At 44.1% G+C, this 24,152-nt stretch overlaps 1 protein-coding gene across 3 annotated transcripts in view; it reads right to left on the bottom strand.

The window, feature by feature from the left end:
- PTPRM (protein tyrosine phosphatase receptor type M) overlaps window positions 1-24,152 on the bottom strand; it is a 657,833-nt gene that overhangs the window by 116,833 nt on the left and 516,848 nt on the right. For 2 of the 3 annotated variants that reach the window (XM_052660547.1, XM_052660548.1), the window contains exons 15-17: window positions 18,297-18,448; window positions 13,608-13,682; window positions 8,417-8,604 (exon numbers count right to left, since the gene is read on the bottom strand). In XM_052660547.1, the coding sequence (XP_052516507.1) occupies window positions 8,417-8,604; window positions 13,608-13,682; window positions 18,297-18,448 (415 nt within the window). Of the gene's footprint in view, window positions 1-8,416; window positions 8,605-13,347; window positions 13,375-13,607; window positions 13,683-18,296; window positions 18,449-24,152 lie in introns of all 3 variants that reach the window. The other variant, XM_052660546.1, reaches the window with a different exon arrangement.

The following is a 24,152-nucleotide window of genomic DNA, read 5'->3' as shown; positions in this document are numbered from 1 at the left end:
CAGCAGGGAGCAGCTGCAGGCAGTTAGAGAGAAGCCTGGAGCATGGGCCGGGGCCGCAACCTGTGAACTGAGCACCTCTGCTAAGGAGGTGCCCATTTTTGTACAGAATCCAGAGCAGGTGTTTCAGTCTCACATGGCATAACATCTGTGTTTCCCAAAGAAAACTCATTGCAGAGTGGAGGGTGGATATGAACACGGAGATCAAATGTCAAGAGATGAGTTGGTGTTCAGTCGCTCAGTCATGTCTGACTCTTTGCGACCCCAGAGGTTGCAGCATGCCAGGCTTCCCTGTTCTTCACTGTCTCCTGGAGTTGCTCAAACTCATGTCCATTGAGTCGGTGATGCCATCCAACCATCTCATCCTTTGTCGCTCCCTTCTCCTGTCGCCTTCAATCTTTCCCAACATCAGGGTCTTTTTCAATGAGTCAGTTCTTCGCATCAGGTGGCCAAAGTATTGGAGCTTCAGCTTCAGCATCAGTTCTTCCAATGAATATTCAGGACTGATTCCCTTTAGGATTGACTGGCTTCGTCTCCTTGCTGGCCAAGGGACCCTTGTTAGGGGACTATTGCAAGAAGTGGGGGGCAAACAATGAGGGCAGCCAGTGGGCTCACAGAGGATGGGCTACTGTTGGACACGGTGGGAGGAGAAGCAGGAGGACCTGCGAGGTGCGAGTGGAGATGGGTGAGGAGCACTACAGTTCTGTTGAAGCAACTGGGCCAGGTCAGTGGGCAGTGACAGCATCCAGCTGATGCCTGGTACCCTTGAGGTGTTGGGACACGGGCTCCTGATGTCCCTGCTGGGCCAGGTCCTGAGATCTAACAGCATCTGACACTAAAAGCATGTTAGCCAGTGGGGAGAGTGCTCTCCCCCTCCCAGGGGAGATGAAGATAATTCTAATCACCGGTTTCAATGTGGAAACCAGACAGCTGATGGGAACTACTTCAAACCAACTGGAAACCGTCTCCCACCATGAACTGAAATCAGCAAGAGGATGGAGGGTCAGAAGAAATAATAATGCTTGCAATGCAGGAGACCCAGGTTCGATTCCTGGTTTGGGAAGATCCACTGGAGAAGGAAATGGCAACCCACTCAAGTATTCTTGCCTGGAGAGTCCCATGGACAGAGGAGCCTGGTGGGCTACACTCCATGGGGTCTCAAAGAGTCAGATATGACTGAGCTACTAACACAACAACAAACTACATTTCCTGATTCCATGGTATTGTCAGGGGCATGGGCAAGAGGAAGCCAGATTAAAAAAGTAACCTAACACATCAGAGGTCCTGAAAGCAAATACGACACAATGGAGCCCGTGACAAATAAAAACACGTTTATATTTGTAGTTTAGGGGAAAACAATCTACCAAGTATTCGAAGAAAAACCAACTGCTGCTCTTATTTAAATTATGCTGAAATTTTCACCTACTAAGAAAGTATTCGCAAACAAACACTCGACTTGCCCCAAACAGCTTGAAGCAACCTCGAAATCTGAGATGCAAGTTTTTATCTTCTTATGGACCTGGCTCAGTAGCCCCATAATAATTAAAGGAAAAAAACATGTCAGAACTCACTTGGCTGCGGCAGCCATTGGAGGCGCAGCTGTTGTGATTCTTAATGTATCTGCAGTGCTCGCCAAGGCTCCCTGTCTCCCCATCCTTGGCTTTCAATGGTTTTGTTTTGTTTATTTTGTACCCTGTGGGACAGAAAATAACCTGCACTGATTGTGGCAATTGATGGGCTCAGCTGGTGCCTTAGAATATGAAACGGGAACTGAAAATCGCATCTGAAGAGCGTGTGGGCTGGAGGTGAGCGCGGGGCTGCCTTCACCCTGGACGGCGCACAAGCACGGACTCGCTGCGTCGGCGACAATCCCACCAGGTGAGAACACAAAAGGCAGCTCTCATTCCCCCTGCCAGCCTCTGCTTTCAAAACCCAACAAAGGGGCCGCTGGGCACTATTCTTAGAGCTTTTCTAGAGGCACCTGCAACTGTGCCCACTAGTCCCCCATGAGGAGGGACCAGGCCTGGGGTGCTCTCCTCGCCAGACCCACTGCGCCCACCTGAGGATGCAGCCTGTCTTCCCAGCTGAGGGCCTTCCTGTCTCACGGCCTCTCCACAGGAATTAGAACTGGAATGGCAACCCACTCCAGTATTCTTGCCTGGAGAATCCCATGGACAGAGGAGCCTGGAGGGCTACGGTCCACGGGGTTGCAAAGAGTCAGACACGACTGAGTGACTGACACACTCCCAGGCGAGAAGGTGGGTTTTCAGGGAGTGGTGTTCCCTTTTTAGTTTTCACTGGCTTCCTTGACATGAGAATCAAGTAAATTAAAAAAAAAGAAAGAAAAGATACCAGATTTGAGAGGGCGAGTGAGGCTTTTTAATGACAATTCCTTCTTAGCTTGTGACTCTTTGCCAAATACGTTGCCGTGTGCTCAGTCATGTCTGACTTTTTGCAACCCCATGGACTGTAGCCCACCAGACTCCTCTGTCCATGGATTTTTCCAGGCAAGAATACTGGATTGGGTTGCCATTTCCTTCTCCAGGGGATCTTCCCGACCCAGGGATCAAACCTGCGTCTCCTGCACTGGCAGGTAGGTTCTTTGCCACTAGCGCTACCTGGGAAGCTCCAAAAAGAGATGTTGGGCTTCCCCAGTGACTCAGCGGTGAAGAATCCACCTGTCAGTGCAGGAGACGTGGGTTTGATCCCAGATCCGGGAAGGTCCCACGTGCCACGGAGCAATTAAACCCACGTGCCACAACTATTGGGTCCGTGTCAAATACAGAAAAAGGCATCAAATATAACATTGTGCTTACATTGAAAAAAAATCAGCTGTTTTACTCAGAAAGCAGGGAAGGATGAGAGGGGAAAATTTACAATCCATACATTTTTAAAAGATTTACAAGGAGCTGTAAGATGTTAGACACATTAAAAAAAAAATGCAGGCTCCTCGGGAAAACTCATAGGTTGTACTTGAGCCTGAAGGTTTTGGCATAATGTCTCCAATTCCCCAGTGTAAACTGAGCAAAAAACCAGTCTCCATGTTCAATTACAAAATTAATCATCTGTGTTTGTGCCCTAGAGAAACACACAGGAGAAAAGTCGGTGGGGTGAGGATAATACTTTGCTAAATAAATTTAGATATATGTACACACACATATATTTTTCTGAGGAGTAGTTTCCATGAATTACTTAGGTTTATACATTTCAGAAGGCTTCCCAGGTAGTGCTAGTGGTAAAGAACCCGCCTGCCAATGCAAGAGACGTAAGAGACGTGGGTTTGACCCCTGGGTCAGGAAGATCCCCTGGAGGAGGGCATGGCAACCCACTCCAGTATTCTTGCCTGGAGAATCCTGGACAAAGGAGCCTGGCGGGCTACAGTCCACGGGGTAGCAGATAAGTCGGACATGACTGAAGCGACTGAGGACACACACATACCTTTTAGGTCCAGTAATTGGAAAATAAATGTTTGTGCCCCAGAGCAATATTAATTGTCAGCTGATAAAACAATATCATCTGTGCTTTCCAGGAGGCCCTAGGTGGGAGTAGTTTTAAATTGTTGTCCTTCCTTGATCTTAATTTTACGATGATAGCAACATACATTCTTTCAGAATTACATTGACTGTTTTTCCCACTTCAGGTTAATGTTTTTCTGCTGGGATCGTGGAAAACACCTGGATTCAGCTCAAAAATTGAGGGCCAAAGAAGGCCTTTGGGGACAACACAGGGACAGGAACTCACTCTCTGACTCTGCAGGGTCACCCCTGAGGTTGGGCCCCGCTCCATACCAGTTGGGGAGCGGGGAGCAGCCCCCGTGTCTGGGGCAGTGCTTCCGGGCCAGGGGCAGAGCTGGAGGATCTTCATTCCAGGTGACGAAGGCCTGGGAGTCTGCAGGGGCGGCTGGCGCAGGGCTCCAGTGCTCCCCGAGTGCAGCCCTCTCCTTTCTCCACTTCTGGGAGACCCACGGCTCCCCCCCAGGGGCTTAGCACAGAGTGATCTGTGCTCTGGGGGAAGAATAACCAGCTCCTTTTTGGCAGCAACGTAAACAAACTTGCCCTCTCTGCTGAGTCTGTCTCCTGAGACCCTCCGTCCCATCTCCGCTGACAATATGCCGTTTTCTGTTCAATTCTGCCTGTTTACTTTTTTTATTGTGATTCATGTCTGAGTTTCTTTGGAATCAAATTATTGCATTTCCCTGGTGAGAGATGCCATATGACGATCTTATTAGAATAAAATCAAATAAAAAAACCTGCACCCACTGCTGCTCTCTCTCATCCCCACCACGTTTTCCCTACGGTTTGGACACACTTCTGTGTCGGCTCCCGGAGTGGTAATGAACCCTTCCAGGGTTGAGGCCAGTTTTCAGACAGTTCTTTCTTGGAAAAGATAAAGACGAATTGGTTCAGACAGTGTCAACAGAGAGAAACTCACTGTTTTACAATTATTTTACAGTTTATGAGGCTGGTGTTTTCTGACATCTGTGAATTGAAGGAAACCGACTGGCTGGGTGATGGTACTGAGTCATGGGGGCAACCTGAGGCTTTCTTGACATTTCTCCCCTAGAAATGTTTCGGCATTGGAGTAACTCATGGCTTCGACAAATGTGGAAGCCAAGCTTTCACACTGCAGTCTTCCCTGATGGCTCAGAGGGTAAAGAATCTCCCTGCAATGCAGGATATACAGGTTCACTCCCTAGGTTGGGATGAGTCCCTGGAGGAAGGCGTGGCAACCCACTCCAGTATTCCTGCCTGGAGAATCCCACGGACAGAGGAGCCTGGCGGGCTACTGTCCATGGATATGCAAAGAGTCAGACACAACTGAGTGGCTTTCACATCACTTTGCTTTCTGAATGGGGATAGAGGGATGCAGTTGCTGCTACACGTTTACAGTAAATACATTTCCCATCTCCCCTTCACTTTTGGAATGTAGATTATTATCTTTCAAGCTGCGCCTGTGGGTCTCGTATGACAGCATTTAAAAATTAAGCTGTTTGTATGAACAGATCTCCATCCAGGTACAGATGAGATTGAGATGCATGCATTACCCCAAACTCCTTCTCTTCCCACGGCAGCCAGAATGATGTCCGAGCTTCTGGGAGGGACTCACAGAGCCCTGACTGCTCAGGTTCTCTGGCTTCCATGTCTACCTGGAATCCTGCTCTTTCGCTTCTCCAGGCCAACTCCAACTCATCCTTCAAGGAACAAGCCATCCTTGCCCAGATTTGGGGATGGAGGTGAGACACAGAGCAGGCACCTCCTTCTCCCCGAGGCCACTCTGCAGGTCTGCCCCTGTGCACATTACTCATCACGTCCGGTTGACTCTGTCCCACCACAGTCCTCCCCCGACATCCACTCCCTGCCCCCAGGAGGGAGCACTTAGTAACCTGAAGATTCCCGAGCACTGGGAACCTCCCTACCAGAACTTCCCACCTCGTCTTTCTTCCACAAGCATGTTCCCATGTACTCCTGCTTTCCTCTCTGGTACATGTTCTCTTTGCGTTTTTTCCTTTCCTTTTAAAAAAGACAGCTGATAATGGTTTTGTCACTGAAAAGTTTTTCCTTCCCCCCTCAGCTTTAGTGAGATATAATTGACATGTAACATTGTATAGCTTGAGGGTATATAATATGATGATAGCATACCTGTATATATTAATTTTAAACAGGCCCCTCTGGATATGGAGAAAAGGGAACTCTACTCCCCTGTGAGCGGGAATGTAAGTGGTGCAGCCACTATGGAAATAGTATAAAGGTTCCTCAAGAAACTAAAAATAGTTGCCATATGATTCATCAATCCTATTCCTGGGCACATACCCAGATAAAATTATAATTCAAAAAGAAACATGCACCCCAGTGTTCACAGCAGCACTATTTATAACAGCTAAGACATGGAAGCAGCCTAAATGTCCATTACCAGACGAATGGATAAAGCAGATGTAATCCACATATATAATGGAATATTACTAAGCCATAAAAAGATGAAATAATGCCATTTGCAGCAACATGGATGAACCTAGAGATGATCATACTCCACGAAATAAGTCAGAGAAAGACAAATATATGATATCACTTACATATGGAATCTAAACTATGACACAAATGAACATATATAGAAAACAGATGTACGGAATAGACTTGTGGTTGCCAAGGGGAAGGGGGCTGGGGGAGGGTTGGATTGGGAGTTTGGGATTAATAGATGCAAACTGTTATATACAGGATGGATAAACAATGAGATCCTACTGTATAGTACAGGAAACTATACTCAATATCCTGTAATAAACCATAATCGAAAAGAATATATATATGTGTATACATATATGTATATATGCATAATCGAATCAATTTGCTGTACAGCAGGAATTAACACATTATAAATCAACTATACTTCAATAAAATAAATGAAAAAAAAAAAACCAAACAGTCCCCTCTGATCCACTGAATAGCTGGCATGGGAAAAATAGGTTTTTGAAATGTAATTACTAAAACATTTTATTTCAGAGTATAACAACTCTTAATGAATCATTAAATTATAACATGCTTAAAATTATACACTGTTTCAGTTTGCACTTATAAATCATATTTATTCAGAATAAGGATATCTGAAAATGAAATAATTTTCTTCATATTTTCAAATATGCATCAGCTATGGTATGCTATTGGAAGTCCTAAGGTAGGTATTTTAAAATAGTCTGTGAAAAATTGGACTCGGGTTATTTCGTGAATTGTTATTTGAGCCTATGACTAATCTCTTTGACATTAGCATCATTAATAAACTTTAGAGCAATATCTGCATTCAGAAGACTGGCTAGAACTAAAGACGTCATCTCTATTCATTAGGCTTATATTTTCTCAATAACCTAATTTTGTCTTTCATAAGATATTAATGCTTTTGGAAGTCTTGCTCTTAATCCTATTAATTTCTCAGCCAGCCTTTTAAAGTGCAGGAGGAAATATGCAAAGGCAGTCAATTTCACTGAATTATAGATTAAATCACAAAAGGTAAACCTCAGCATTTCAGGATGGCTAAAATGCAGAACTTCATCTGGACCTATTTTATCGACTTAAACTAAGCTGTGAGGGCCTGGTCCAAGTTAGCGCCCTTGGTCTTGCAGACTTTTGATTCGAGGTCACTGGCAACATGTGAGACATATGTGTTAACAGAAGAAAGCGTGTCTGTGTATTTGCTTGAGTTGGACAAAGGTCTGCTCTTCCTTTTAAAAATTTTTTGGCTGTGCTGGGCGTCATGGGGGATCTTAGTTCCCCAACCAAGGATAAAATCCATGCATTGAAAGCACATAGTCTTAACCACTGGACCATGAGGAAAGTCCAAGACCTGGTCTTAAAAGAAGCAGAGCAGTGGTGGGGCTCTGACTGCTGCAAGGAGTCTTTGACAGTTAAACAGAACACTACAGCATCTGCAGGTATGTGAGGGACGCCAAGGAGGAGAAAGAAGCAGAGTTTGAACCTTGAAGTACAGGGAGGTGGTAGACACTGATTTTAAAAATACTCTAATTTCAGACACGATGTTTTCCAACTTGGAGCTAGGCAGGTAGACAAAGTACAGAAACATCTTAGATTTAAAAAGCCACGTGGTTGTATAATCCTATTTTAACTGTACGCTCGCTGCTACTTTATCTTCACCAATGACTGTGAACTCATTTTATTTAATAAGGTAACAGAGAAATACAAGCCTCCTCCTTCACCCAGTTCACAAACTCACACACAGACACACACATACACACACTGACACTAAAGGTGTGCTCTTCTGAACCAGTCTTCATCCAGCCAATTAATTCTCTCCAGTTCAACAAAGACTTTCCAATAGAATCGGCTAAGGACAGAGGCTGTGAAAGGGGTAAAGCCTACTCTGTTCATATGGTGTCAGAGTACAAACCGCTGCTCCTGGAAAGGCCCTCAAGGGCTGCCCGCATTGGGTCCCAGGACGGTGACCTGCTCACTGAGCTGATGGGGCAGTGACAGCTGTCACCCCCTGACCCTAGCCGGCCCCTCTCCTTTCATCTTATCTGCAGCACAAGACATCACTGGCTGACCTACAATGGCTCTGCTCTAGCTAGACAGCTTCTTTCTGAGCTAACACGCAAAATTCCTGGGGCTTAACATCAGACTTCATTACAGGAAAAACCTGGAAAGGTATGAGGAAGGGGGATGAGAGCCTGCAGGCTTCTGTTTTCTAGGCGTATTTGTGTGGAATAAGGAAAGAGGTGAAGAAGCAGTCGTTTTTCCATTTAAAGCAGGCCAGCTTCCCAAGTCTCACCGCCGGATGGAAACGGATCCAGGGTTGAAACAGCTGATCCTTCCCCACCCGTCTCATGGGCGTCCTGGTAGGGGGAGGATGCACAGCCCCCGGTGCCTAGCCCAGGGAGGTGGAGGGGAGCCTGGGTGCAGGCGGGGTGTGTGCTCACCTCGTACTCCTCCTTGAAGCCATAGCCCTCGGCACACTTCATCTGGGTGATGTGCTGGAGCAGGTCGGCCACCCGGATGGCAGGGTGCAGCTGTCCAGTCTGGTAGGGCACGTCGGCCGGCTCGCGCTTCTTGTACGTGTGCGGCTGGACCAGGCTGCTGGTATCGCTGGCCATCGTGTGTGTCTCGTCTGGGAAAAGAAGGTCACGGGGAAAGTGAGGGGAACCAGTGGCTATTCCCGGGGTCGCTGAGAACCTGATATCCCCTCAACCTACTGCTGCCATGATCCCTGCGATGATTCAGCAAAAAAAGGAAAGTTAAATGTCTACAGGTTTAAATGGGATTGGCGGTACTGTGGGGATGAGGCAGGAATCTGTTTTTACAAAGCAGTCCAAACGATCTCTAGTTTTCACAAAGCCGATCGGTAAGAATCCTTTGGCCTTCGGGCGCTAAAGTTCACCGAAGTTTCGCTCTGAAACTTCGTCAAGGCCTGGTTCCAAACCAGTCTTGTTTTCCTCTGAAGATTCGTGAACTAGTTTGTATGAAGATGGAAATCAACGCTGTACAAATGTTCTGTGAGCAAAGAAAAAGTGCACAGAATGGGTTGGCTTATAAAGCTAGCGATGAAAACGTGAACTTGATACATGAGATCCAAGATGAATGGGGTGGGGGAAGGAAGGAATTGGGCTGGATGAGTCTCTTTGCATGCTCCAGGATCACAAAGCTGGAAAGACGGTGAACGGACACAGCACTCATGGGATGTTCTATGAGAGCGAACATGCAGGCCAACACACAGCAGAACCAGCTGGCTCTGTCCGGATCTACAGATAAGACACACACCCCCATTCCCTCCACACCTTCTCCATGGGGCGGGTGCATGGGGGAACTTACCATTTATAGGCACTTTTAAGAAGATACATATCAGGAGAAAAGAGGAGGAGAAAAAGGAAACAGGGCATAAGCAATAATACTATGTGAATAAGTACAGGTATTTTTTATTTTGTGCTTTAATTTTTATAGTTTTCTATTCATAGGTGGTCAGAAGGCAAAGCCTCATTTCTCCCATCACATAGGATGGAGGTGCTTAATTTAAGCACTCAATAACATTAGGAGGTTAAAATAGTATCATAATTGCTTTTCATCCCCTATGAACCAAGTAATGACTAAGTCTTAGTTGTACTCGACACATTTTCTCTCTTAAATTTCTTGAACAAGTCAACCAAATTGTACTATGAAATTAATGTCAGAATTTGGTCAAATAAGCCTTAAGAGGCTATATTTTAATGGAAGACTTTTAGTAAATTAGATTAATGAATTGCAGAAATTGTAGCTATTAAAAAATGTCTTAGGCAGGACGATGTTATTAGGTTAAGAGTTCCAGATTTTACAGGTTAACTCATTACAATGCTGAATCTCTTTAGCCATTTTGATTCAGGGTATGTCACATCAAAATATAATGAGAAAGTCACTTAAGATGAGAACATTAAATTGAAACTGGTTTCAGGCATAAAGAGTGAAAACATATAAGAAAAGGTATGTTCAGTTCAAAAAAAAATGACCAGACTGTTTATCAATAGAGAATTCAGCTGCGGGTTTTTGTCTATTTAACCTAAGTTCAGCTCCCAGGGAAATTTAGTTCAAGGGCACTTGGTGAGCTGGGCCTGGGTTTGGGACCTTCTATCTGCATCGCAAAGCACCTGGGATGCATGGTATGAAGGGTGGCACACAGGTGTGTAGCTATGTGCTGCTGCTGAAATGGCACCTGATCACTACAAGGTGGCTACAGACACAAAGACGAAATAAAAAAGGTGGTAAGTTGATTTTATGATCTTTTTCCATTTGGATTTGCTTTGAAATTTAGAAATTTATTTGTTCCCATCTCTTAGAATAGTCACAAATAAACCAGGACATTTTCACATCAGATTTGTTCACTGGCAACTGCCAAGCTCTACAAAGGGGCGTTAGTCTCCCTCCTAAAGCCCTGAATCCCTGGAGCTTTCAGCTGCTCCAGCATGAAGGTTTGCTCTTTATACTCAAATAAATGGAACATTAATTAGTTTCCCCCTGTGCCTCTCATTCTCTCAGTTTTGTACCTTTTGGGATGAACATAATTAAATGTCCTCCATTGTGGATGGACCTTCTATTCTAACCTCTCCAAAATGAATCATGTGAGTCTTTCATGTAGATCCACTGGCAACCAGGCAGTGCTCAGACCCCAAGGTGAGGCATTCTTGGAAGTTTTAGGTCTACAGAGTGGCTACCACTGTCACCTGGTGTGCATCACCCACACGGCATTAGGACAGTGTGATCTCATTACTACGTGGACACGTCTCAAAGTTATCTACACACTACCCAGACCATCAAAAATGAGAATACTATTATCAAGTACATAGATACTGACAGGGAAATAGAAGGTTTCTGCTGTGATATCTGTTCTGAAATCAGGTCACCCACACCAGCAGAAAACCTCTATTCCACCAAGATGAGTGATTCATCAGTTACCTCTGCCTTCTTCAAAAAGAATGATTACAGATAAAATATATCATTTGTCCCTAACTTCCTATAGTTGTTAAAAATGATCCACCTATAATTTTTAAATTAAAAATTATGTGTAAGAGGAAATCAGAAATAGTTTCTCACTAACATTTCTGATGGTTTTCAAAGAATTGAGAATTCATTCTACCTACATTCTCTTGTAAATTTTCTTGAATTTTCAATGAGCCAGCTAGAAAAATCTTGAAATGAATGCTGTTTTTGAAGTAGGGAGAAGTCTTACTCATCTACCTACCTACTTGTCTATCATCTATCTATGTTTTGCAAGAAACTGATACAAAGGCATACTAAAGCTTTATACATTAGGGCTGAGCACCTTAGCTTGTGTGAATAAAAGGCACTAGAGGACTTAATTGTGCCAAGTTCTGAGTCACAACCAAACATGCCTTCCTGTAAATTATAATACCACTATTCCCCAAAAGTGCCGGAGTAGATGCGCAGCTTCACTTCTTTGCGTGGTTTCAAGTGATAACCTACTTGACACATAGATTCACCTCTGCGCCCAGTAACGGGGAAGGGACAGTCCCCAAGCACTGCTGTTTGACACACTGGCATGTTGGTACCAGTTCAACATGGTAAACAGCTACTTGTTGATCTGGCTGACTTATTTTTCCCAATGTGTATTTTTTTTTTTTTCTATTTGAATCATCTGTTCAGTGACTCTTTCCCTATAAAGAAGCCTAACCAACTTTAAAAGATGTCATTAGTGCTTGTAATAACAAAGCCTCGACTTTAAAAGATGGCATTTGTTTAATAAGCTTATCTAAATCCTGCTGTGAAATCTGAACATTGTCTTGCCTCTGACAATGTGCATCTCAGCCCTACCCCCTCACAGCTCCCCCAAGGTCAGAACATCTACCAGAGGAATCAAGGAATGAATGCCAGCCACACAAAGAAATTGCAAATCTTTGCTTATCAAGAGATTCTGCAAATGTCATCTGCATATAGATTGCATTGTTCGGGTGCCTAAGATTAGCCCCTCACTCATGAAAAGACTAAAAATGCAGCTTTCTTTCCCTTACTGTCGCTAGTCAAAGGGGCTGGCATTAGCAGGGTTTGCTTATTAGTCCTCAAAACAACACAGATTAAAAAATTATGGTTTAGTCTATTCTTCAACTTCTGTCTGAGTTCTTTTTTTTTTTCCCCTCAGGCAACAAACTGGCTTAATCAAGCCCAGAAAACATCATACGGGGGGAAAAAAAACCACCCTCTACATAAAAATCATAACAATTTAAGAGAAAGAGAAGCACAGGGGGAAAAATTATATTGCCAAGATATAAACCCTTGAAAGGAGAGTTATGAAGAAGGAAATGGCAACCCACTCCAGTAGTCTTGCTGGGAAAATCCCAGGGACAGAGGAGCCTGGAGGGCTGCAGTCCATGGGGTCACAAAGAGTCGGACACAAGTGAGTGACTGAGCATGGACAATTAGGAAGCAGGGATGGCACAGCAGAGGGTGGAGCCCTGTCTACGATGGATGGTTGGGCACCCTGAAGCCATCCGTATGGTGCTCCTTCTAGGGAAGGTTAGTGATAGGAAGAAAGCAGCCTGGTACACCTGGTTATGGTCTCAAAGACAACAGCAGCTCATGCTTGTTTGGTTCCATCACAGCTAGGTAATACCATTTCTCCTCTCCCTCCTTGTATTTGGACAAATGGGATTTTTTCTTTATCTCCCACTGGGACACTACCTACTTTCATTGCATTCTGCCCGAAGGGGCTAACATTTTATTTCATTTCCAGTGACATCTTACACCTCGTAAACCATGTGATTATAAAGTGTCACCTTGTCATTCTGCTGTTGAGACCATCGGCTCCTCTGAAATCCCACTGTGTGACAGACACTTGGAAACACTGGGGGTGCCCTGGGTGGCTCCGAGGAGGGGCAGGGGGCCTAAACTCTACTGTGATTATTTTTTTTGCATAATGTTTGGCATAATTAGAAAAATGCTATTTTTGAAACAGCTGTTTTTAGTGCTCAGCAGTAAGAGACAATAATAATGAGCTATTTCCACATTTATTGGCTGTCACACTGGACAGACTTCAGGTCTTACAGCTGAGTTTGGACATGCTGTGATTTTTCCTTGGGATCAAAACTGACTGCAAATACTGAACCTGGAAAAGGAGAATGCTAGAGCTGGGTTCACTCATTGGAACCTTTCAGTATCATTCCCAGAACACACGCAGCAAACCCTTCTTATCAATGGGGACTGTTTGGAGAAAGTCTTTTTGTTATGCGCCCCTCCCCGCCCCTCCAGACCAGCCACCACCCCCGTCCTGGTTACAGCTCCTTCCTGCATCAAACTCCCGTCTCCTACAGAGCGGCCACTGACTTTCGAAATTACTCCTGTAATGAACTGTGATAAAGGGAAATGTTCTCACCTAAAATTGCAGTTGGCACAAATGGGTCTGTCATACACCGTAAGCAGGTCAATGCAGAGAAAGTAAAAAGAGAGAGAACAGTGAATGATTGATGAAAGGGCCCCCCCCTCCCAATTTTCCCGTAGAAGCCACAGAAAGCACTGGGTTACAGCACATCAAACATAGTAAGCTCCTCAAGCGTCTTGGGCAGCAAAGCGAGCCCTGGGTGACTCTGAGTGCTCGGGGTGATGAAGAGATGCAATAGCGGAAAGATCTGTTACCTGGGTAATAGGAGTTGGGCACCGATGTGCTCAGGGTGTTGGTTTTCATGGTGAAGGACGATGGTGAAGACACAGCTGTAAATGAGAGAGAGGCGTGTCAGAGGCATGTCAGCGGGGGCAGAGAGGCAATACCTGAAAATACGGCCCTGAGGTCACGCATGGGGAAACCGGGCTGGGTAGACTGTGGGCCACAGAAACATCAGAGGTTTACCTGTGTCTCTGTGATGGATATTGTCCCTCTCCACCTGCTCTGCAGAGTTACTTGTGCTTTAGAGCAGCGGTTCCCAACCTTTTCGGCCCCAGGGACTGGTTTCGTGAAAGGTAATTCTATCATGGACTGGGGATGGGAGGGATGGTTGGGGATGATTCAAGCATGTTGCATGTATTGTGCACTTCATTTCTATTATTATTACATCAGCTCCGCCTCAGATCATCATCCTGGAGGTTGGGGACCCTTACTTTAGAGGACACGTACCCTTTCATCACTTAAAAGATTTTTTGACCCCACAAATGAAGGAAAATACCCACAGCCACAGCCCCTTTCTGTATGCAGAAATTCATTACTCTCCCTTTTGACTCCTAGCCTTTGCTTGTAGGGGGTTTCCCTAGTGGCTCACACTGGTAAATGATCTGCCTGCAATGCAGGAGATGGAGGTTGGATCCCTGGGTTGGAAAGATCCCCTGATGAAGAGAATGGCAACCCACTTCAGTATTCTTGCCTGGAGAATTCCATGGACAGAAGGGACTGGTGGGCTACAGTCCATGGGGTCACAAAGAGTCGGATGGAACTCAAGCAATGAACACTTTCACTTTTTTCACTTTGCTTGTAGAATTTTACCAAATGCTCAGCTGATTATTTACAACTAAGAGGATGAGGACGTGTCTATGCATGGCTTTTGGAGAATATTCCAAAGTCAGTGTTTTTGTAATTTGCTAAATCCTCACCTTTCTCCTGTTTTGGACACTGAGAGAACATTTCACAATGTTCTATTTTATGAAAAATAAAGATGTTCCATATGTGTTATTTTTAACATGAAAGCTGCATGCCTACACATTGTCCTATTAGGCCTTAAATCCTTAAAAACCTGCTTATTTTCCTTTGAAATCTTCCTCTGAAACACTCAAGGTTTAACTATTTACACCTTCTCTTTCCACTGTTATTAAGAGGTGAAGTCAATCCCATCCAATTTATCTGATCCCATTGAAAGTGGATATTTTCTATTTTTAAAGTAGTTTAACTCTCTTCAACATCTTAATTGATTAGCGCCTTAAAAACACTTTAATTTCATTAAAGCATAAGGATAAATGATTTGAATGTGCTTAAGTGCACAGGCTGGTTGATGTAAGTCTAAACTTTAATTCCGCCAATGTAGTTATATGGTTTATTTGATGCTGACATCCTGATCAGGACACTAATTAATATCACTTGCGTGTGTGCTCAGTCGCTCAGTCATGTCCAACTCTTGTGACCCCATGGACTGTAGCCTGCCAGGTTCCTCTGTCCATAGGATTTTTCAGGCAAGCACACTGGAGTGGGTGGCCATTTCCTCCTCCAGGGGATCTTCCCAACCCAGGGATTGAAGCGCATCTCCTGCATTGGCAGGCAGTTTCTTTACCTGCTGAGCCACTGGGGAATCCCTTAATGCCACTTACATGGGTGTTAAATGGGGCACTACCAACCAAGTCCCTGTGGTGACTGCATCTTATCTTTATTCTGATGACACACTGATACATTTTCATTCTCCTGGAGTGGTTTCCTTTCAGACAATGGTTTTTCCTGTGTTTATGTTTTTAAAGTACTGAATTAGTAAATGACAGAACTGGAACCTAGGCTGCCTGTCATTTATATTTTGCTAAAATAGAGAAGTATCACATTTATGATGCATGTTTATGGTAAATCTCCAGGGAAAAAAAGAGAGTGACTGATAAGAATAAGGACAAAAAACCCTGAGTAACATGCCAGGGTCAGGAAGTAAAATGCCTGTTACCTGCTGACATTTGTATTTGTTTTGTAAAAATGTGCAAACTACAATGTGCAGATACAAAATAACTATGTCTATTTTCACCTTTAAAAAATGTATTTAAAAACTTCTTTGTATAAAGATTAAACCCACCCCCACTCTCCATAACCACTTCCCCCTTGTTTTCTGCACAACTCCTGTTTGCTTTGGTGGACAGATTATTCCACACTGTTTGTGCTCAGACTTATTTTTAAATTCTCCAACCTCAGTTTTCTCACTGTCTCATTTCTAAAAGGTACTCACCTCCCAATCCTGAAAGATCTCAAACATGCCCAGGCTTGCAGTAAGTTTAAGGCTAGAATTCTAGTGGTCTAATGAGTACATTTCCTGAAAGTTTCCTCTTCCAGTAATTGTTCTTATATGATAAAGGCATTGGGCTTCCCCGGTGGCTCAGTGGTCAAAAATCTGCCTGCAATGCAGGAGCCACAGGAGACACTGGCTTGATCCCTTGGTGGAGAAGATCCCCTGGAGAAGGGAGTGGCAACCCACTCCAGTACTCTTGCCTGGAGAATCCCATGGACTGAGAAGCCTGGTGGGCTACAGTCCATGGGGTCACAAAGAGTCAGACTGAAGCGACGTAGCACACACACACACATAGCACATGTTAAAGGCATTAAGAGCATGTGGTGAGGATGGAGTTTACCATTAGGGTTCCTGTGGATGGGATTCCATGAGACCCACCCATTGCTCAGAGAGTGGGGAAGAAAAGCTTCTTGCTGTATCTCCTCCACCGGCTGCACTGATGGGAGAAACAGGTAATCCGTCATGGCCAGTGATCCCCCCCTAAGTCTGGGGCAGCCCTCTCGATAGGAGCAGTTTTGGATTCCTATAGATACATTCATTTTTAAAAAAGGCAATGCCAAAGTAAATATCCTACCCAGAGGCAAATACCTTCTATTGCTCAAACTTCCAAAGCCTAGAAACTCTTAATGTAGGTTTCTGCTCTTGGGTAGGTAAGCCCAGGTAAATTTATTTGTGAGCAATTTCACCATGACACAGAAGATTTGGAACATAAACAGGTGATCCTGGAAAAAGAGGACGTGTATCCGAACGGTCCCTCCACACCGACGTTCAAGAAATAACTTGTTCAGTAATTCAGTCCTATCCGACTCTTTGCAACCCCATGGACTACAGCACGCCAGTCTTCCCTGTCCTTCATTATCTCCCGGAGCTTGCTCAAACTCATGTCCATTGAGATGCCATCCAACCATCTCATCTTCTGTCACCCCCCAATACAAATTCTCATCTTGTCTATAGTGGGAAGGACCTCCCCTCAACCCTCCCACTCAACAAATGCATCCTCAGTTGCTTTATTTTGGCAGTGAAATGCATTACATACTTTTGAAATGAAAAAGATAGTATTTGCTACAAAAAAGCAGAGAAAAGTCTCCAAAAAAGGAAAGAATTTGTAGTAAACCTAAGTACCCCAGATTCTGCCACCTACACTGAAAATAACACAAAAGGGCAAAGGACAGTGACCACGGATGAGGAGTGTGTCCCGCCCGCCCCGGAGAGAGCGGCGTGCGCTGAAGTCCCACGGCAGAGAGTGGGGGTTGCACGTGGATAAATAAATGTAGGACCTCTAACTGGGACAAGGTGGACAAGCGCAGCCACTGTGGAAAGAAAAAAACAGGCCTTTCTATGAAGCTTTGCTGAATGTGGGGCAGGGTGGCAAGGCAGATGTGGGAGGAGAAGAAGAAACCACATTGGGTGTGATGTGGGGAGGGCGCTGGGGGAGATGCTGATCGGCGCACCCCAGGAGGGTGGTCAGGACAGGTGTGAGCACTGCACTGGGACCAGCCCTCTTCCAGCGGAGGCTGAGGGTCTGTGCCAAGCCCCCGCCTTTATTTTTATTACTGCTGGTGACAGCTCCCCTTAATCCATCCCCTTGTTGTCCAGCATCCTGATTTAATGCAGCCAGGGTCGGCAGCAGCCTTTGGGCATGAATTTCACGAGGTGAGGAGACCTCTGACCTTGAACCCAGCAGGGCTGGGAACCACATCATCAGGCACAGCCCATGGGTTTATCTAGGTCCCCCAAAAGATCACTGGGGGATGAGGGGAGAAATACTGTCTGTATGTCCAACAATCCGTGTAACTGTTAGCGTCCCGAAATAGTGCCCTGTACCTGGATGGCAGGTGGTAGCACGGGAAGGTGTTAGCCAAGCTCCCTTTACCCGCCTGGTGTGAGATGCAAGCCTTCTGAAGTGGAAATACAGTTTAACTTATTAATTGCCACTAATAGCCCTGTAATAAAGGCAGAACATGTCAGCTAAACAAATAAACAATTAGCTTGTTACTGCCATTTAGTGAGCTGTTTTATAACAGGCTTCCCCCGTGTGGTTCCACACCTGGCTTGCTCACAAACAGGAGCTGATGAACAGCAGGGAGAGTGGGAAGCAGGTGCTTCCGTGGGCAGGGAGGGCCGCCTTGGTGTCATAGCTCTTAGGTCTTTACAGACACGTGGCCGTGGTTGCCTGTGCTCTCACCTGGTCCCATTCCCCGTCCCGCAGCATCGTTCCTAAGCCACCGTGGCACCTGGGGGTGTGGCCAGCATCATCTGAAGGGGCTGGCGAAACCAACAGCGCCTAAGGATTGTCTAGGAAGGTTTTGTTTCCTAACCCCTGGACCCCAGAGGTGCCCTGAAGGCGGGAAGGGCGCCCACTCACATCTCCCGTTGAGGTTGTGCGTGTCCATGAAGGAGAAGGCCTCATCGCAGCTGGTGCCCTGCTCAGCATAGCTCTTGTCCATGGAGCTCACCATCACTGTCATCTCCTGCCGCGTGCTGCTCATTGTCTCCTTCCGCTTCTGGTCCAGTTTCCTTGGGACAGAGAGTTCGTTATGTAGACACATGCAAGGATGGACCACGTGCCCTGACCGATGATTGAGAGTCACTCGTATGGAATCAGTGGTGCTCACGCTGGAGTGCATACATGAAAGGAGGAGGCTTCCAGGAGCCTGCATGGGACACAGCCCTCTGACCCTCAGATGGCTGTGACATTGGACCCCAATTGAACCCAGAGTGGTTCTCCATCAATGCTGGTCAACAGGGCAGAAGGATAAAAAGAAAAGACAAGTTGTTGGCTTTCCTGCAGGTCTGCAGAAGAATGAATCCCCGGGCTTCCCCCAGCCCCTCGGTGAACGAAATGCAAAAAGACCTTGGAAGGCAGGGAGAGCTTCAGGTCTTTGGGAGACAAAGATTAAACCCTGGCCTTTGAATCATTCTCATTAACCACCAGAAGCTCATAATCTTTTAAGTTACAGAGACCTGGACAAAAGCTATAAAACCTAAGGGAAACTGACATTCACATACATGGATAAAACACACTTTACAGCTCTTACTACTGGAGGTTGATGCATCCAGGACAGACAAGAATAGAATTAGAGATGCTTAAGAAGGTATAAAGCGAGGAGCTTTAAGAAGACTGTAGCACCGTAAAACCAAAAGTATGATGTTCTAAATATTCTAATTCTGCTTAAGCACTTAGCAGCGTTTACACAAGAAAGCAGCAGCTATTTCTAGTAAATCATCTTGACTCTGACTGACCCAGGGCACGGTACAATTTAAAATGAGCCGCATAATCAAAATCACCCCCATATTCGGTGATTACTAATGCAGTGTGAGGCATTGACAACATCAGACCATATGGATAACCTTTATTTTCATTTCCAAATGCCACATAATCCAAATGCTTTCTTGCCTGTAGTTATAATAATCTTTTGATTCATACTTAGAAGGCAGAACATTAATAAGTTGCTCCTTTTTTATTGCTAAAAGTTGTGAAAAAAGATACACTTTTAAACAGAAAAATGAAAATGATCTATAACTTCTATGACAACGTTAAAGTTGTAAAGGTGGGAATATAAATTGGTATAACCACTGTGGAGAATGGTATGGAGTCTCCTCAAGAATCTAAATAGAGCTACCATATAATTCAGCAATCCCACTCCTGGGCATACATCTAATGTATACATTCTAATTCTAAAAGATACATACACCCCAATATTTATAGCAGCACTATTCACAATAGCCAGGACATGGAGGCAACCTAAATGTCCATTGACAGATGAATGGATAAATAGATATATATAATCCCAGGCAAGGACACTGGAGTGGGTTGTCATTTCCTTCTCCAGGGGATCTTCCCAACTCAGGGACTGAACCTGGGTCTCCTGCATTGCAGGTGGATTCTTCACCATCTGAGCCACCAGGGAACTCCCCCCACCACACACAATACCTGAATATTACTCAGCCATAAAGAACAATAAAATAATGCCATGTGCAGCAACATAGGTGGATGTATAGATTATCATACCAAGTGAAATCAGTCAGAGAAAGACAAATAACACATGATATTGCTTATATGGGGATTTCCTGGTGGCTCAGATGGTAAAGACTATGCCTGTTATGTGAGACACCTGGGTTCACTCCCTGGGTCAGGAAGATCCCCCGGAGAAGGGAATGGCAACCCACTCCAGCATTCTTGCCCGGAGAATTCCATGGACAGAGGAGCCTGGTGGGGTACAGTCCAGGGGGTAGCTTATACATGGAATATATAAATGATAGAAGTGAACTTATTTGTAGGACAGAAATAGACTTACAGATACAGAAAACAAACTTATGGTTATCAAAGGGAAGGTGGGAGGGATAAGTTAAAAGTTTGAGATTTACATATACACACTATTATATATAAAACAGATAACCAACAAGGACCCACTATATAGCACATGGAACTATAGTCAGTATCTTATAATAACCTATAATGGAAAAAGTCTAAAAAAGAATATGTATATTCATATCTCCATATGTGTGTGTATATATATATATATATATATATATAAAACTGAATCATTTTGCTGTACACCTGAAACTAACAAGCACGGTAAGTCAACTATATTTCAAAAAAATTTTTTTTTGAAATTAAGCGTTTACAGTAAAAAGTTGTAAAGATTTTGCAAAGTAAGCTGCATGGTTCCTCTAGGTGCCAGCTTGCCGAACCTACTCGTCTTCCCCAGAGCCCCCTTTTCTCCAGACCATCACATGAGTCTGAGAGGCAGAGCGCAGGCTTGGATATTCTCAACAGGTGTTCTGGGCAGAGGCATCACTGACTCCAAGTCCACAGCTGCAGTTATGACAATATGATTTCTCTCCACCTCCGAGTCTGCCAGCTCACTGGAAAAGCACTCTTAAGCCAGGTTTCCCCAGGAGCCCTAAAGTGGAGGCCGGAGATAATTAGCGCCATTATTCAGGCATAAACGTCCCCTTTTTGCTGGAATTTCTTTAATGTGCTTTGGGCTGATTTATGCAGATAACTGCCTCAACATTCTCTTCTGTTCTGCCTATGAAGAGAGACACGGTCATGTTTGCCAGACCTCCCTCCCTCTCTGTCTTCTCTTGTGTTTTCTCTAATCCTTTCAGGTTAGGAGATGGAAGTGAAAGTGCTTCTTACCCCTGGTGGGATGAGGTGGTAGAGGGGGCGTGTGTGCAAAAATAAAAGTCAAGCTTGTACCGGAAAGATCTTTCTCCTTTCTCATCTCCCGTGTGTGAACTAACTTCAGTGAGGTCACGCTACACACGCCACTGCTGATCTTCCTGAAGCACAAAAGAAGGCCGTTAAGGACTGGTGAGAACCTACTCAAACCAAGCAGAGGTCCAGTCTGGAGACTCACAGCTTTAAGCTCATGTCCATTAACCATACACCTTTTGCCTGTGAATTGTCAAAACCCACCTCCCACGTCCTCAGCAAGCCTTCCTGCATTAACCTCACTGTTTGACCACAGACACAGATGTCTCACTGGGAGCCAGGCAGGCCTCACAAGGGAGTGAAACAGGTCTAAGACGATAAGGAGTGGTGGGTGCTGGAGAAGTGGAAGGGGAGACAGCCACTCAGCTCCAGAGGCTTGATGCCCCATAGAGGGCCCAGACATTGGAGAAACCCAAAATTCAGATTTTATAGGAACTGAATTTTAAGTATTGTCAAATAATTCAAATTGAAAAATTAGAAAGACTGTGTGGTCCAAACAAAGCATGTTTTTGGACACTTCTGCTCTCCGCTAATACACACTTAGGAACTTAATTGTGTTGGAAAGGAAGAGCGTGGAAACCGCCATATAATGCACAGCTACTGTGTGGCAGTGCTCTGCAAGTGTTCTAGTAACGGTAAATAATCTGCCTGCAATGTGGGAGACCTGGGTTCGATCCCTGGGTTGGGAAATCCCCTGGAGTATGAAATGGCAACCCACTCCAGTATTCTTGCCTGGAGAATTTCACGGACAGAGGAACCTGGCAAGCTAAAGTCCATGAGATCGCAAAGAGGAGGACATGACTGAGCAACTAACACGCTGACTTTCACTTTTTTCAACCTGGTAAGAGCTATGCTTACTGCTCATTTTATAGATGAAGGAGCTGAGTCTCAAGAAGTTAAATTGTCCAAATTGTAGAGCTGGAATAACACCCCAGATCTCTCTTGACCCCAAAGGTACTCATTCTAGAACAATGTGCTTTGTCTAAGAAAGTATTTCATTAATTTACATTTTCATACAAGTTACATTATAATTTTCACCAAATTGCTTTCAGGTGTGAATACTCTATCACCTCATGACTAAATATTATGCACTGTCAAAAGTAGAAATTAACAAAAAAAGTAGTTGAATTAACAATTGTCATAGCAAAGCATCAGAAAAGAGTTTATTTACAACCTACTAATCAAAAGTAGCTTGCTTGGTCACAGAGACTATGAGTCACTGCTTGGGATTTCTGGTTTTTCCTCATATACAATTAAATGCTGTATTCCATAATTAAGATGGTTGAAGAAGGTTAGATTTAGAATTGAGGGTTGGGAATGACTGGATAAATTGAAATTTATTCTCTTTCTTTTTTTCTCTATTTCTCTTTTGGACTTTATGTTTCAGATCTTTTTTTCTCAAGTGAAAACTTTTAAAACTGTCAGAAAAACATTGTGAACTTAATGAAATAGTGTTTTGCACAGGAAAACTCCTAAAGTGGAGGCAATTTTTCTTTGCGATCTTATCTAAAGACACAGGTAAATTTATTTTCCATTTTGATTTTTAAGAAATGGTTTGTCTGAAATATTTAAACCTCCAATCTCTAAATTTGGACTGCATGAATCTCAAAGACCTTAGTAACAACAACAACAACAACAAAATGTTCTTATAGACATCAATGGAGCATACAAAATTAAGGAGAAGATTTCGGTTTATTGTTGGGCATGAAGAAGCTTGGCGGTCATTGCTCTGTCCTAAAAACAAGTAAAAAAGCTCAACAGACAATTGTTTGACTTAACTTGTAAGATAAATGATGTCACAGGGCAAATAACTGTCCCTCGAATTACAAACATGCGGATATGGAGAATCACAGCTCCCCAGAGAAGAAACACATGAGCAGAAACCTATGTGAGAACCAGCACTGGGGCAGAAAAACCCAAACTGTAACTGAATTACTGGAGGCTCAGTGTGGATCAGTCTGAGACTTAAAAACTCCAGCAGGGTCCAGACTTAAGAGGGACCTCACACCTTTTTGAATTTTATCTTCAGGAGCCCTACCTGGTTCTCAAAGTAAAGATTGGAGGGAAAAAAAATCACCTCTGGCTTTCAGCAGCAGGAGGAGGAAAGTAGCCGACTTGAAATATGTTCAAAGCATTCTATGCTTTTAAAAACAGTTGCCCTCAAGAATATTATTTTCCTAGAGGCTAACCTGTTATGGTTTTATCAGAGCCTAACCAATCTGGGGGAAGGAAAGTTATCCAAACCCAGCCCCTTCCAGCCATCTTGTCCATCCAAGGAGGGGACTACTGAAGTGCCTGTGAAGGTCACAGCTCAGGACACAAATTCACTAAAAGGTTGAGACCCAATTGTGGGTCTCCTTGCCTCTCCAACACCTTACTATCATGTGACTAAAGATCTATTTGCAGAAGTCCCTTTTCCCTGGTACATCAAGTCTGGACATCAGTAAAAAAATTACAAGGCATACTAAAAGGCAAAAAACACAGTTGAGAGACAGAGGAACCATTGCAATAAGGCTCATATGGCAGGGATGGTGGAATTATCAGACTGGGAATTTAAAATAACTATGAATTATAGGCTAAAGGCTCTAATGGAATAAGAAGACAACATTCAAGAACAGATGGAAAACAAAAGAAACAAAAGCATATTACCAAGTGAAAGAGCCCAATCTGAAAAGGTTTACTATACTTTATGCTTGATTTTGCTGTAAACCTAAAACTGCTCTAAAAAATAAGTTCTATTAAAACATCTTACAATACTGCTTGGAAAAAAATTAAAAGGGAGGAAAAACATAGTTATAGCCCTAAATTTCCCAACTAGAACAAAAGAGGAGAAGGAAAGAAATGTGGGATGAAGTCAAATGAAAAGGATGGCCCTTCACGCATATTCTCTTCAAATATTTCTCTTATATTTCTTTCCTGGCATAAAAATAAAAACAAGAAACAAGGGCAAGGGAAAGGGAAGAAAAATCCTTCGCAAGTTATTAACTATGTGACAGGCAT

The sequence above is a fragment of the Budorcas taxicolor genome, chromosome 22 (genome assembly GCF_023091745.1).
Source record: "Budorcas taxicolor isolate Tak-1 chromosome 22, Takin1.1, whole genome shotgun sequence".
In the NCBI taxonomy this organism is placed as follows: domain Eukaryota; kingdom Metazoa; phylum Chordata; class Mammalia; order Artiodactyla; family Bovidae; genus Budorcas; species Budorcas taxicolor.
The sequence above is the reverse complement of the archived record's forward strand: the minus strand, read 5'-3'. Positions and strand labels throughout refer to the sequence as shown.